We start from the raw sequence: 14,378 nt of genomic DNA on the forward strand, positions 1-14,378 counted from the left end.
AGGCAAATTTCCCTTTAGCTGCTTTAACTTCTCACACTCTGAGATTAGATGGCCCTTTCCTTGACAGAAATAACATTTTCTGCTGTACTTGGAGTCTTTCTCATCTGGTTTTGGTTTTCCTTCCAAAATCTGAGGTCTTGGTGGTTTCATGTCTGAGGGCTTCCCTTCAACATGGGCCCCTCCCCCTTGCTGGTTTTTCCCTGGTCCCTGAGAGTACCTGCTGTAGGTTTCTTTGGGCTTACCCACAGATTTCCCCTCAGCACCTAAGGGCTTCCTTATTTGGGAAATAAAATCTGCGATCTCTGCCGCTTCTGTCACCGATTTAGGTTTCCTCTCCCTCACATGGAACTTTAGTTCCCCATGCAGGACTGAATAAAATTGTTCCAGCGCTATCAGGTCTTTGAGCTGCTGGAAGGTCTCTGTCCCCTCCTGAGACAGCCATTTCTCTAGCAACCTCACCAGTTGGGCCCCCACTTGGGTAAAAGTCTGCTCTGGTTTTTTCGTGAGTGACCTGAATCTTTGCCTCAGCTGTTCAGCATTTATCCCATGCCGGGCAAACACCAGTTTTTTAAACTCAGCGAAGTCTTTCAGCAGTTCCACTGGCATCTCTGCATAGACTTCTGCCAGGCTGCCACTGATTAAAGATCGCATAATGGTCATCTTCTCAGTTTCCCTTACTGAGAAGTCCACAAACGCTCTTTCCACGAGGGAAAAGAACACCTCAGGGCAATCTCCCTTGTGGTACACAGGGAATTTCTTCAGGTCAGTTTTAGACAGGCTGCCTTCCCCATTCCCTGGGTTCCCCTCATTATTATTGTTATTCCTATTTCCACTCATTATCTCCAGCTTCTTCAGCTCAAACGCCATTTTTTCTAACTCAAATTGTCTTTGTTTCTCTTCCCTTTCCATTTCAAATTTTCTCTGTTTCTCCCTTTCCTTTTCCTCCATTTCCCTCACCCTCAGTTCATGCTGTTGGGCTAGGAGCATTCTTCTGAGTTCTGAGGTCAGTTCTCCCGTGCTCTCATCCTGCACTGAGCCAAATTCCTCCTCAGAACCTTGGTCTCCCTGTGGTTCTCTCACTTCCCCCATTTCTGCCATTTGGCTTCGAGTCAAGGGCATAATCCCCCCAGAACAGGCTGCCTTCAAAAGTCACGCCTCAAAATAAAACGACGACTTTTTTCCTTTTGCCTCAGAAACAGCCTTCTATAGACTGCTGCTGTTCCTTCAGCACCAACTTGCAACTGTTGCCAGGCAGAATCCACCCCCTCTGCTAGGCCTCTCAGCAGACAGGCTAGATCACTGTTACTTCATGCAGCTTTGCCTCAGCCCTTTCCTGCCAAAACGGGTTGCCTCAGAGCTCCCTAATCTAGTCCCCCCAATCTGAGTGTGCACGTTCTTCCACTAGCCTACCTCCCCGTGAGGTAAGCCTAGAAGATTACCTACGCGCCCTCAGATTTTCCCTGACTAGACCCCCCTTGCTCTGGGCACACTTGCCAAGGCTTTGCTGGACCACTGGACAACTGGACCAGTCGTATCCCACACGCTGGACACCAATCAATGTGGCAACCCCAGACCTACTGGAGTATCCCACCCTGTAGTTATGCTGCCACCAACCATTCCCTATAAGGAGTCACACAGACCAGGAATGGATTTTAATAAATAAAAGAACAAGGTTTATTGAAACAACAAACAGGGTAAATAAAAGGATCAGGTAAATAGGATAATGTAACGTGGCATAGTCCCAATCACACACATACAACAGCTTGGTTCCCACGGAACACCTTAAGGTAACGCACAGACCCTGAACCTATCAGTTCTGGCTACCTAGAAAGAAACCTGAACCTATCAGGTATGTACTAACTGACACACAGTTGTACCCAGTCTGACACACAGACTCCAACTCTTAACTCTCCACATCAGCTCCAAATATATATACAATACAGCTCCTCCCCCCTGATGTCCCGCCTTCCACTCCCCATAGGATGGAACTTTCCCTCCAAACCCATGACAGACAGGTACCATCAGTGCTGTATGTGACAGAAGGGGCCTATAAGGCCATTTAGTCTAACCTCCTATTCAGTGCAGGGCTCCAAATCAAAGCAGATCTGACAGATGGTTGTCCAATTTTCTCTTGAATGTTGTACTACTGTAACAGTTATTCAGCCTAAATCTCACTTCCTGTAACTTAAACCCATTACAACATGTTCTGCACTCTGGGATGATCAAGATACTGTTTCTTCTTAATTCATTATTTAAAGAGTTACCACTTGGAGAATAAGCGCAAGATGTATTTAGTGAGTTCCTAGTCTCTTCATTGGCCAGTGTTTTCTAAGTTCTTGGACATAAGCCTTTCCCATCAAATGGCAATAACTGATTGCATGTTGAAATGCTGTAAGTAAGCACCTGTGATAGCTGTTCAGAATCTGTTGTCCCCCATTATGGACATAGAGAATGAATTTCTACCCTCATGCCTCACAAGTGGTTTTGTGCTTTCTCACCTTATTGGGTGTGAGATGCATACTGCTATATTTCACCATAAGGGCCACATTACTGAGATAATGATACACATTGGCTGGAATTCTGTATGTCACCATGCAACATAAAGTTATGCAGGTGTAACCTTGTCAGGCAATATGCCCCAGAAATAAGATGGAGACAGCAGCCCCGAAATTAAAAGACGCCTGCTTCTTGGGAGGAAAGCGATGACAAACCTGGACAGCATCTTAAAAAGCAGAGACATCACCTTGCCAACAAAAGTCCGAATAGTCAAAGCTATGTTTTTTCCTGTCATGATGTATGGAAGTGAGAGCTGGACCATAAAGAAAGCAGACCGCCAAATAATTGATGCCTTTGAATTGTGGTGCTGGAGGAGGCTCTTGAGAGTCCCCTGGACTGCAAGGAGAACAAACTTATCCATTCTAAAGGAAATCAAGCCTAAGTGCTCACTGGAAGGACAGATCCTGAAGCTGAGGCTCCAGTACTTTGGCCATCTCATGAGAAGAGAAGACTCCCTGGAAAAGACCTTGATGTTAGGAAAGTGTGACGGCAAGAGGAGAAGGGGACGACAGAGGATGAGATGGCTGGACAGTGTCTGCGAAGCAACCAACATGAATTTGTCACAACTCTGGGAGGCAGTGGAAGATAGGAGGGCCTGGCGTGCTCTGGTCCATGGGGTCACAAAGAGTCGGACACGACTAAACGACTAGATGGCAACAACGAATAAGGTTTATGTGAGTCAGTTGCACAATAAGTCATATGGTTCACCTCCTGCCCAATTGTACTTTGTGAAAAACACTTCTGCTTTGGCACTGCTTCAGATACCACTAGCATAACACTTAGGTATTTAACATAATGTTGAATTACACAAGTGTAGTTATTCAGTAGGATTTCAGCCAATGTTCTAGTTTGTAGCTTCCAGTTCTATTTTTCACAATGAAGTTTGGCAAACAACTCCATGCACATAATTTTGTCATCCTTGACTTTGAAGATGTGTTCTTGATATCTGTCCCATTTGTACACACACACACACACACACACACACACACACACAAAGAGAGAGAGAGAGAGAGAGAGAGAGAATTTGGGCACTTTTCTTATTCTGTGTTACCTCTTTGTGAGGTAAACACATACTAAAAGATTAACCTGATAGTTGTTGTTTTTTAAGTGCTATATTTTCTTTTGTTTGGGAACTGTTTCAACTGTCAGTGTGAAGGATGTAAGAAAAAGTGAAAATAGAAGTCAGATTTCAATGGAAAAAGTCAGTCACCAAACACTGAGAAACTACATCAGTTACAGGATGATAGCAGTTTGAATGAAACATCTTGAGAAGAGGAAAAGTATGGATGGTCATAATATTGTTTGTTCTTAACTAAATACATTAAGAGTTGCCTCATGTAGAACAAACCCATGATGTATTCAGTGAGTTCTAGGTGTTCTCTCTGTCCAGTCCTCTCCAAGTTCTTGGACATAGGCCTTTCCTGTTATATCACAATATGTGATTGTATGTTGAAATGGATTAAGCAATTGTAGTAGCTGTTCAGAACCTGTTTTGTCAGGTGGTGGACATAAAGAATTAATTTAAATTCTCATGCCTCAGGAGTTCTCACTTTACTGGGGGTCAAATATATACTGCTGTATTTCCCAAAGGGGACCGTGCTGTTGGAATAAGGATAGACACTGGCCAGAATCCTGTTATGTCACCTCATAACATAAAGTTAGGGAGATGGAGCTTTCCTGTATGTTGTACCCTGGCAGCAAGGGCTGTGTGAGCTGATTGAGCAATCAGTTACATGGTTCCCATCCTGAAGAATTTTTCAATCCATCTGTGGAAGCGGTTTGGGAATAGCACTTCCACGTTGTCTCTGTTGTAGCTACCACTTGAATTATGCACGTGTAACTACTCAATAGGATTCCAACTGCTGGTTTATTTAGCAGCATCTAGTTCTATTATACACAGTTTTTTTTCAGCAAACCTCCAGAGATAACTCAATACACATAACTTTGACATCCTGAACTTCAATGTGACTTCATATGTTCTTGATATGAGACATCTTCTCTCCCCCCCCCCAATTTAATCACTTTTGTTTTTCTCTGTTGCTTCTTTTTGAGGTAACCTAGTATTAAGAGATAGACCTGATAGTTTTTGTTTTTCTTCTTTGTTGTTGTTTGTAAATTTGTTTTTCTTTCCTTTGGGAACTAATCTGACTGCCAGTATGATGGATATAACAAAAAGTAAAAATAAAGGACAGATTTCAATCCAAAGAGTCAGTCAGCATATCATTGAGAAGCTTCGTCAGCTAGAGGATGATAGCAGTTTGAGTGAAGTATCTCTGAAAGAAGAAAGGTATGGATAGTCATGATATTGTTTTTTCTTAATTATGTACAGAATTGGCTTGTGTAGAACAATTCAATGATCCACTTATTTAATCCTGTGTCTTATCACCACCTGGTTCTCTCTAAGTCCTTTCCTATTATATGGCAACTCTGGCAGCTATCTATAACATGTTTTGCCCTATTGTGGACATACAGTAATGAATGAGTTTTAACCCTCATGCCTCAGGAGTTGCTTGGTGTTTTCTGACACCATTGGAATGTCAATGAATTGTTAGAAGTTGGGTTAGCATTGTGGTTAGGTATGGCTGGGTCTAATGTATTTTTTGTTTGTTTGTTTCTCAAACCCACTGAGAATGTCACTGATCTTCACCCCGCCATCCTTTCTGCAACTCATTCAGACATGAAAACCATGTGTATGTGAAGATGGACATCCCAGTAAAGTTGCGAATTTTCCAGTCCAGTACATTAACACCTTATCTCAACACTTGGAGTATTGTCACTGCTGACACAAGGGTCCTTTCCATCATAGCACATGACATGGCATAAAGTTCACCTTTCTTTCTATTGGAGGTTTCTATGCAACAGGGCCAATGCTAAATATTCTGAGTGCACAGGAAGCATGAGTACTGCTCAGTATAGCAAAAAAAAAAAAAAAAAAACTTCTAACCTTAATGCTTCAGCTCTTCTATTTCTTCCCTCACTCTCCATCTCAGCTGGCTATCTTAATCTACCCAACTCCCTGACTCTGGCATTTACTTCTGTCACCTCCTGTGGTAACCAGCCACATTCGCTTCATTCTGCCTGGGCACTCTCGCGTGAGGTTTACTACATGCCCTGCCTTTCTAATGCAAATTCATCCTGACATTCCTATTTTGTTCATGCAAAAATTATGCAACTCTGGTAGGGGCCTAAAATCAAGGCAGAGTATGCAGTCCTGGAAATTTTCACAGGTGTGTCCACAGGTTCCCCTCATGTATCCTGAATTCAATTAATGGTCATTAACTCACCATTCTTGATGCTGGACCCTGCACCCTTGGTTCTGCAAGAACCTCTTCCAGCTTTCTCTTTCTTAAGAACTTGCTACAGTAAATGGAAGGGGTAGAACTTTCATTTAAAGAAGAAATGGAAAAACAGAAAGTAGGTTCTATTTTTCAGGTTCTTTCATCAGTTCCCCAAAAGAGAGCATCTTAACCAGTAAGGATCCATTTAAAAGAAATAACAATACACTGACTTTTCCATGTTTTTTGTGTGTGTGGCCCTCTTTTGTTACACTTTTCTTTCACCCTTTATCTGTTAAATTGCCAGGAAAAATTTTGAGCCAATAAAATTGTACAGGCTGCTGTTAGAGTGGTCTTATAGACCAGATGGGCGGGGTACAAATAAAATCAAATAACTAAATAACTAAATAACTAAATAAATAAATAAATAAATAATCAATCAATCAATCAATCAATCAATCAATCAAAATTCCTTTATCCTCACTCTTCTGCAAAAGTTCATCCAAGCATGGGTGTCAACTCCTCCTTGAGGGCCACCAGCCAGCCCTGTAGGTTGAAGCTCTTGCCACTGAGTAGAAAGCAGAAACCCACCAAAAGGAGTAAGAAAAGAAGAGAAAGGATGATGAATTTCCATAGCTGAGCAGCAATTTGAACCAGGTCTCCTTATATGGCAGCCTATCTGTGATACCACAGTGGCTCTCAAACTCAGTATTATCAATAGCATCATTTAACCTTAAAGAAGACTTGCTATTGTAGCCCCTTCTCATCTCTGTCTCCATCCCAGCTGCCCCCCTGACTGATGTTAAGTCCCTCCCTGTCCATTTAGTCTCCCGGCTAATCAGCCACACATATTCCATTCTATCTATTATTCCAATAGCAACTGCCTGTATTATCATCAAAATATACAGACTTCTAAGCAAAGATGATGAACCTGTTGTCTTTCAATATTTTTGGATCAAAGCTGTTCCTGTACCTCATTCCACTGCATGGTTTGCTCTTGCTTCTTGATTTCTTTTTTTCTTAAACTACAACACAGACATAAAATACATAAACCAAAATACAAATCGACTGTGTTCCCCACCACCATAGTCGGGACCTCTTGCAGTAATCCTCTTCTTCCTCTATCTTTATTCTTCTTCTTACTTTATTGTCCTCTTCTCCAGAACTGCATTGATTCTTGATTTGGTGTGTTCCCTTTTCCTCTTGTTAGCACATATTCAAGAAATCTGCCCCATATATCATAGAAATTATTTTTTTCATATCTCCTTTCTTAATCTTTAAGTTACAAGTTAACTTATCGTTTATACCAATATTCCATATTTCATTATACCATTCTTTCATTCGAAATACAGACTTTGATTTCCAGTTCCTAGCTAGTATTAATTTGTCTGCTGTTAATAAATTGGTAATCATTTCTCTAGTCATCTTATCATATTCCACATTCTCAAATACTGATAACAGAGCTATCTCAGGATTAAATTCTATATCTTTTTCACATATGTCATTTAGTTCTTTAAAGATTAGTTTCCATAATCTTTGTACTTTTTCACATTCCCACCACATATGAAAGTATGCACCAATTTCCTTCTCACATTTCCAACAGACATTCAGATAACTAGCATTAATTTTATTCAATTTTGTTGCTGTGAAATACCATCTTAAACCCAATTTGAAAAAAAAATTCTCTTCTGGTCATGAAATGACAAATTTATTCACCATATGCCAACATTTTTTCCAATGTTTTATTAATACTTGCCAGTTTAACCTTTTCGACACTTGGAAGCTGTCTATTTCTAACTATGCCTAAAAGGAAGAAGGAAGGGAAACACACACACGATCCTTGCAACCTAGATTTTATGGGACAGAGGAGACTCCAGACAAATTGGAGGCACTTGGGAGGGAGAATCGTGTGTAAATTCCAGGATAAATAAGTCACCAAAATGGAAAACAGTTTGAAAAAATGCTGTAATCTATAGAGATATTACTTCCATTGGCTTTGCTGGCTGAGACAGATGGGAGGAAGGAGTGTAACATTATTTGGAGGGCCAGCCCTACTTTTAGCCAATCATGTGAAATCCATCCATCTCAGTTCATTTTAAACCGGTTGCCAATGGCTGACTTACATTTCCAACATGTCCTGGTTCTCACCCCTATTTAGAGTCCATGGGTAGTGAGATTATCAACATTACACTTGTTTCTTCTACCAGTCTCTCCATCACATCTGTTCTTAGAAGCCTGCTCATATGTAGATCCCAAAATGTTGTCTGTCAATTGTTTTTGTTTTCAGCAAACCTTGCACAGTTCATTGATTGTGGTCATAGATATTGTTCTGCAGCTGTAGACCCTTCCACATACATAACAGTCCAGTACATAAGCCATAGAACACGGGGTGACAATCACATTCCATAAGCATGTTTTTAAAATGTTGCATCCCAGATTTTCTTTAAAGCAAGAGGAAGAAAAGTGGATATATGCTGAAATGTTGAAAACCCAAGAACAGTTAAGAAAGAAAGAGCTGCAATATTGTAAACTGTTGGAGGAGAAACAGCAACTTGAGTTTATGCTGAGAAGTATGAAAATGGAATTGAAAATACTGAAAAACCACCTGAAACAGGTTAGATTAAATTAGAAAATATTTTCATGAAAAGTACCTCTGCCACATTTGGCGAAGGATGGAGGAATTTTCCCCCTCCCCATTCCAGGGTTGTTTTTTAGAAAATCATTTTAGTTTTTCTAGGTGCTAGAGATGTTGTCATGCAGAGGTTTGTGAGTCTGAAATTGAACACCAGTTGCAGGTACAAAAAAATGTAATCTAACCCAGAATTAATAACCTAAATTTGTAGGGAACATTTGTTTTGAACAGAAATGGGCTGTGCAAGTTAGTCAAAAATCTTCTTTTAGTATTTGGTTTCTTATTGAGAATATGATAGTAAATAAACTGTTTTAGTAGGAAGTCTTACTCTTATTACAGTGGACCCTCAACTTACAGACGGCTTGACTTACAGACTTTTTGAGTTACAGACTTCTCTGGCCGCAAAATTTACGTTTGACTTGCAACCGGAGAATCGACCTACAGACCAGAAAAAAACCAAAATGGAACAAAAATGGAACGAAAATGGGCAGTTATGGCATTAATCGGTTTTCAATGCATTGTAGGTCAATGGAGACTCGACCTACAGACTTTTTGACCTGCAGCCACCGTTCCAATATGGATTAATTTCATAAGTAGAGGGTCCACTGTAACTGAAATCCTGTTGTGTATGTTACACCGCATAAGGCTGATAAGCCACAATAATTTTTCAGAAACATAACATTTTTTAATTTCTCTTCAAAGTGGAATACCTTTCACTGTCAGGATGTCACAGGATATGAGGGAGAAATCTTTAATTACTAAATATTTGTGCTACCAGTAAAATAATCCCAGGATATATGCTTTTGGTAATTAAAGACTTCCCCTCTTGTCCCATGGCTCCCAACAATGAAAGGAATTCTACAGGAGTCTTGAAGCCTCCAGGGGAGAAATAAAAATGTTTCATTTCAAAAAAATTGCCAGAGTTGATGTTGTCATTAGCTATACAGTTCAGTGGTGCCTCGACCTACGAATGTCCCGACTTACGACTCATTCAAGTTACAACCAGCTCTGGCCACAAAATTTTGCTTCGACTTGCGACCAGAGCTTTGAGTTACGATCAGAAAAAAGGGTGGGGAAAAAGGCAGGGAATTTAAATTACTAACCGTTGGTCAGGGAAGAAGCTGCTTCTTTGTAGCTCTTTTGCCCCAATGGTTAGAGTGTGTGCATTTGAAGAGAGGCTTCCAACTGCCTGGTGCTGCTTTCTGCTTCTGAGTGAGTACATACAGGGTTTCGCAGCATGTGTTTGGGCTGAGGGGGTTATGTTTCTGTGCTGTGATGTTGTTGTTTTTTGGTGTGTGTGTGTTTTTCAGCCCCAGTGCATTCCAATGGGGCTTGCTGTGGTGTTTTGTTTTTTGCTGATTTTTCCTTCCGGCCCCAGCACGTTCCAATGGGGCTTGCAGTGATTTTTTGTGGGGGGTTTTGGTGATTTTTTCCAGCCACAACAGATTAATGGGGTTTCGATGCATTCCTATGAGAAATGGTGCTTCGACTTACAACCAGTTCGAGTTACGACCATCTTCTGGAATGGATTAAGTTCGTAAATCGAGGCACCACTGTACAGGCTAACCTATGCTACAGGATTCCAGCCGAGAAGCATAAGATTTCCTACTAAAACAGAATAATTGGGTAACTTCCAAAGTCATAAGATCTCTTTTTCCTCTCCCTCTCACAGCCCCCAAATCTCTTCCACCGTGTCCTGTTGATAGACAAATGCCATTAAGTTCAATGGCAAATGTACAGAATGTCTATTAAACTCCTACCCAACTAGCTCTAGTTCTGTAGGCAGTTTGGGGAAAATCAAGTGTTTTTTCTTTGTGCCTGCTTTGTTTTTACAGCTGCAAGGGACAGAAGAGCAGTATCTTCAATCAAAAAGACATATTCATGACTTAAGAAATGCTTTGGACGCTAAGGAACATGAAATAAATGTGACTTCTCAGAAGTTACAAGACCTTTTAGTAGCATTTTCAGAAGTAAATAATACTATAAAACAATTAGAGGAGCACATTCAGAGGTAAAAAAATTACAAGCCGCTTGAAATTATGTTTTCAGGCAAAGTGTCAACATGGAGAATTAATGTAGAATACTTATATGCATTGGCTGTTTAATGTGCTGGAAAATAACATACTTTTAAAATGGAAAAATAGAGCATAATGACATTATGTGAGATTTTGAGACTTTGGTGTGGATTTTTCTTTTAAGGCTTGAAACTGAAAATGGCAGATTGGAAGCAACAACCAAACAGCAAGTTAAAAAAATTGCGACGCTTCAGAAGGACCTGCAGGACAGTGTCACTGTAAGTCAGATGTAGGACAGGGAATGGATAGGGACTGTGTAAGAAAGTTTTAATCTATTGGATTCTTCCATGTTATTTTACATTTCAAGGTGCCATGTGATCTAACCCAAAGAAATTTGGAGCACAGCAATGTTTGGGGAACAACAGAAGAACTTTTAAAACACCTTCTTGTGCTAAGCATTGCTCTGATCCTGTAGAGTAGTGGAATTACGATAGTTTGTTTCGCCTCCAGGGATTATAAAGAGATACAATGAACATCATTGAAGTCATGACTGTAGAACCGTAATATCCAAAAGTAAATCTTTTAGGGAAATAGTTCCCAAAAACACTTGAGATACTCAAGGTTGGGAATCACTGTTTTAGGGAATTCCATCAAATCTAAAGACTCTTACTGCTTTTATACTGATTCCTTTATTTTATTATTTTGATTGTAGGCTCTCAACCATCTTGAAGAAGTGATAACTGGTCTACAAAGAGAAAAAATCAATCTGGAAGAACAACTAAATCAACAGGTACATTAAAGCTTTCTGATACACCAATAATTTGTCTGCAGTCACATACACTTGTAAAATGTATGAGAACCAAGTTGATTGCTTGAAGGTGAGGAAAAGTAACATGGCACATCTTGGGGATCATTGCCAAATTTAGGAGGAAGAATTAGTCATCGTCGTTTAGTCGTGTCCGACTCTTCGTGACCCCATGGACCAGAGCACGCCAGGCCCTCCTGTCTTCCACTGCCTCCCGGAGTTGGGTCAAATTCATGTTGGTTGCTTCAATGACATTGTCCAACCATCTCATCCTCTGTCATCCCCTTCTCCTCTTTCCCTCACACTGTCCTAACATCAAGGTCTTTTCCAAGTAGTCTTCTATGCAATTAGTCACACCTATGCAAAAGAGAGGAAAGCTCAGAGATGTAAAGATTAAAACAGAACAAAATTTGGGGTAAGCCCACATGCATGAAATTTTACCAAAATTAGTACTTTCTTGTGGTACTTTTGAATATTCAGTCATGAGAGAGGTAGGAAGCATATAAGTTTTCTATTTTCTGCTGGCTGGCACAAAAGCTAGCTTGGGAAAAGGAGAGAGTGGTTGCCACAATTTCAGAAAGCATTGTCTGTTTCTAGATTTATGATGTGAGATATTCCTGACCCTCAGACTACCTTTCTGAGTGGTTTGAGGATAGGTTACGCTGAACAGAGTGTGATTGTAGTTATAGCCTAAAAGGATTGCCTCTAAAGCTTAAGAGCCTGGACTATTTTGTTGCTCTGCAGCCCACAAGAGGCTTTCTAAAATGATGATGAGTACTTCTGGAACTGGCCCTCAAACTTGTGGGAAATGGGACTGTGGCATCCTTAATCAGCCAGTCTCCCAAGATGATGCAGAAATGAAGAAAGGATTTAAAAAAAAAAAAAAAAAAAGCTTGAAATTTGCTACAGAAAAAAAGGGAGCCCACCAGTAAGAGCTTTTGAAGCATGCATGGGGCAGGGTGTGTGTGTGTATGAAACAAACTCTTTACTGTAGTATTTTTATCTTATATATCTGGCACTTGACCTTCATTGTGATGATCTGAGAAGTCTGCATAAAGCTTGTTCTGTTATGTTATGTTCCTTTTAGATCAGGATGCTTTACACACTGCATTTAACTGAAAATAAATGTCCGTTGTGCCTGAAGCTGATGTTCAGTGGCATACTCATTTACTTGAAATGCAGCAATTTTCTAAATATATGGCAACAAGTACATTTTAACAGTGCCAAATGTTTTATCTGAATATGCATGGGATTGGGTTCTTAAGACAACTAGAGAAGTGTCCAATGCTTTAAATGACATATATAAGACACAGCAGAAGAAAGCCTGACAGATTGTGGCCTCTAAGCCAGCCATGTGTGCTCTCCATCATCCAGACTTCACCTGGTGTGGTCCTCTTGCTAGCAGGGAAAAGTTCTCAGCAGCTATTCTCAGCAATGCTCTTATCATCTGTCAGTTACTGTCACTTCTAAGAGAGATAGTAAAGAGAGCTGAGGATTATAATGCTGGTTTAGACAGGCTTTGAGATAGTTCATAAGATGATACATGAACATGTCAGCTCTTTTTATGATTATGTGCATAACAGTTAGACAGTGCAGCCATGTGTATTTTCAGCAGTTTGGGCCATGTTGCTTTGATGTCTTTTTATCTTAAGATTTAAAGTCTGTGTCATCTTGGTGTCCTAAGCACCAGCACGTTTAAACAAAGTACTACAGTGGTAATGGCTGCTCTGCGCACCCCACCCCACCCATCTTTAGCATCCTCTCTCCTTTAACAACACATCCCTTTAGGCTGGTAACTAAGTTTGAGGCTGGCAACATTCTGCAATGTAAAGATGAAAATCAAAACTTTTTACATACATTATTATTCTCTAAAATGAATACTGTTCCCTGCAGGATGTTAAGGCCTTGTATCCTTTGCTATAATAAAATAAATATCTCAAACTATTTAAATGGAACTTGTCTTTAGTATATTTTAGCTGCTATAGAGTATAACTGGGCGGCGGGGGAGGATAATTTGAACCAAGGATTGGGGTAACATTTTAACTCAGTTCAATGACTACGTGAATGGAAGTGGGAAGAATAGTTCTAGTTGCTCTTCTAAAAATGAATTTTTAATTTTAAACTAATTCCGGCGGATGTTTAGCAGTTGACCGAAAGTAAACAGGTCTCTCCTACTCAGCAGTGCCTCTAAAATGGGATGAAACAAGGGCCAGACTAGTCACTAAACCAGCAACATCTGAACTAAGCCAGTATTTCTATGCAGATACCAGCCAAACTATTTCAAAAGTTTTTCCTGTGGTTTTCTTTCAAAAACTCTAAAGGCTGGTTGATTGTTCCATAGGTCCAGAAGCAATTCTCAGTAACTGCACAAGACTCTCACAACATATGGGAAGAAGAACTGAAGTCACGAAGTCACTTTTCGGAGCTTGATAGGGAAAAGAAAGAACTAGTGACTCAGGTGAGTCCAGTGTGCATGGCTATATGCCCCGCTCAATGGCCTGACACTTTTTTTTTCAGATGTCACACTGGCAACATCATCAAGGGCTTGTTTCTGGTAGCTGTTTCCCTCAACCTTCAAGGGGTACACATGATTGGTGCCTTAATTGATCCCAGATTGTAGCTAACAAAGAGGAACAGCATGGTAATGAGTATGATTATCACCGAGGGGGCTTGTGATGGGGCACTGGGTGGTTACAGTAGTAAGGAAATATAGGTAGGAGTTACAGCAGATACAATATTTGCATCTGCTGTCATTCCTCCAGATAGCCAAGACTCAATGGACTCAAATGTTTCAATGGACTCAGTGTTTCAATGTTTCAAGACTCAATGGACTCAATAAGCCAAGGATTCTTATGCCGTTATCAAATGTCACTGTTCACATTAAAATATAGCAGTTATTTGTTGTAAGCCGCCCAGAGACCTTTGAGTAGAGTGGGCGGCATATAAGTTAAATTAATAAATTAATAAATTAATAAATTAGTCTTCAAGGTGGCACAATACTTTTTTCTTCTTTATTTTTGCTTTGTTTTTGCATTACATTATATTTTGTGTTTATACTAAGCCTTTACTTTGGAAACATAGAAGTAAGTGTGAAT

General features: G+C 40.2%; 1 protein-coding gene across 1 annotated transcript in view; it reads left to right on the forward strand.

Annotated features, from left to right (window-relative positions):
- Positions 1–14,378, forward strand: part of ANKRD7 (ankyrin repeat domain 7) — a 68,113-nt gene that overhangs the window by 40,737 nt on the left and 12,998 nt on the right. The window contains exons 15-20 of the mRNA XM_078376804.1: positions 4,712–4,843; positions 8,268–8,445; positions 10,299–10,474; positions 10,663–10,756; positions 11,191–11,268; positions 13,625–13,741. Coding sequence (XP_078232930.1) covers positions 4,712–4,843; positions 8,268–8,445; positions 10,299–10,474; positions 10,663–10,756; positions 11,191–11,268; positions 13,625–13,741 — 775 coding nt within the window. The remainder of the gene's footprint in view (positions 1–4,711; positions 4,844–8,267; positions 8,446–10,298; positions 10,475–10,662; positions 10,757–11,190; positions 11,269–13,624; positions 13,742–14,378) is intronic.

The sequence above is a fragment of the Pogona vitticeps genome, chromosome 5 (genome assembly GCF_051106095.1).
Source record: "Pogona vitticeps strain Pit_001003342236 chromosome 5, PviZW2.1, whole genome shotgun sequence".
NCBI lineage: Eukaryota > Metazoa > Chordata > Lepidosauria > Squamata > Agamidae > Pogona > Pogona vitticeps.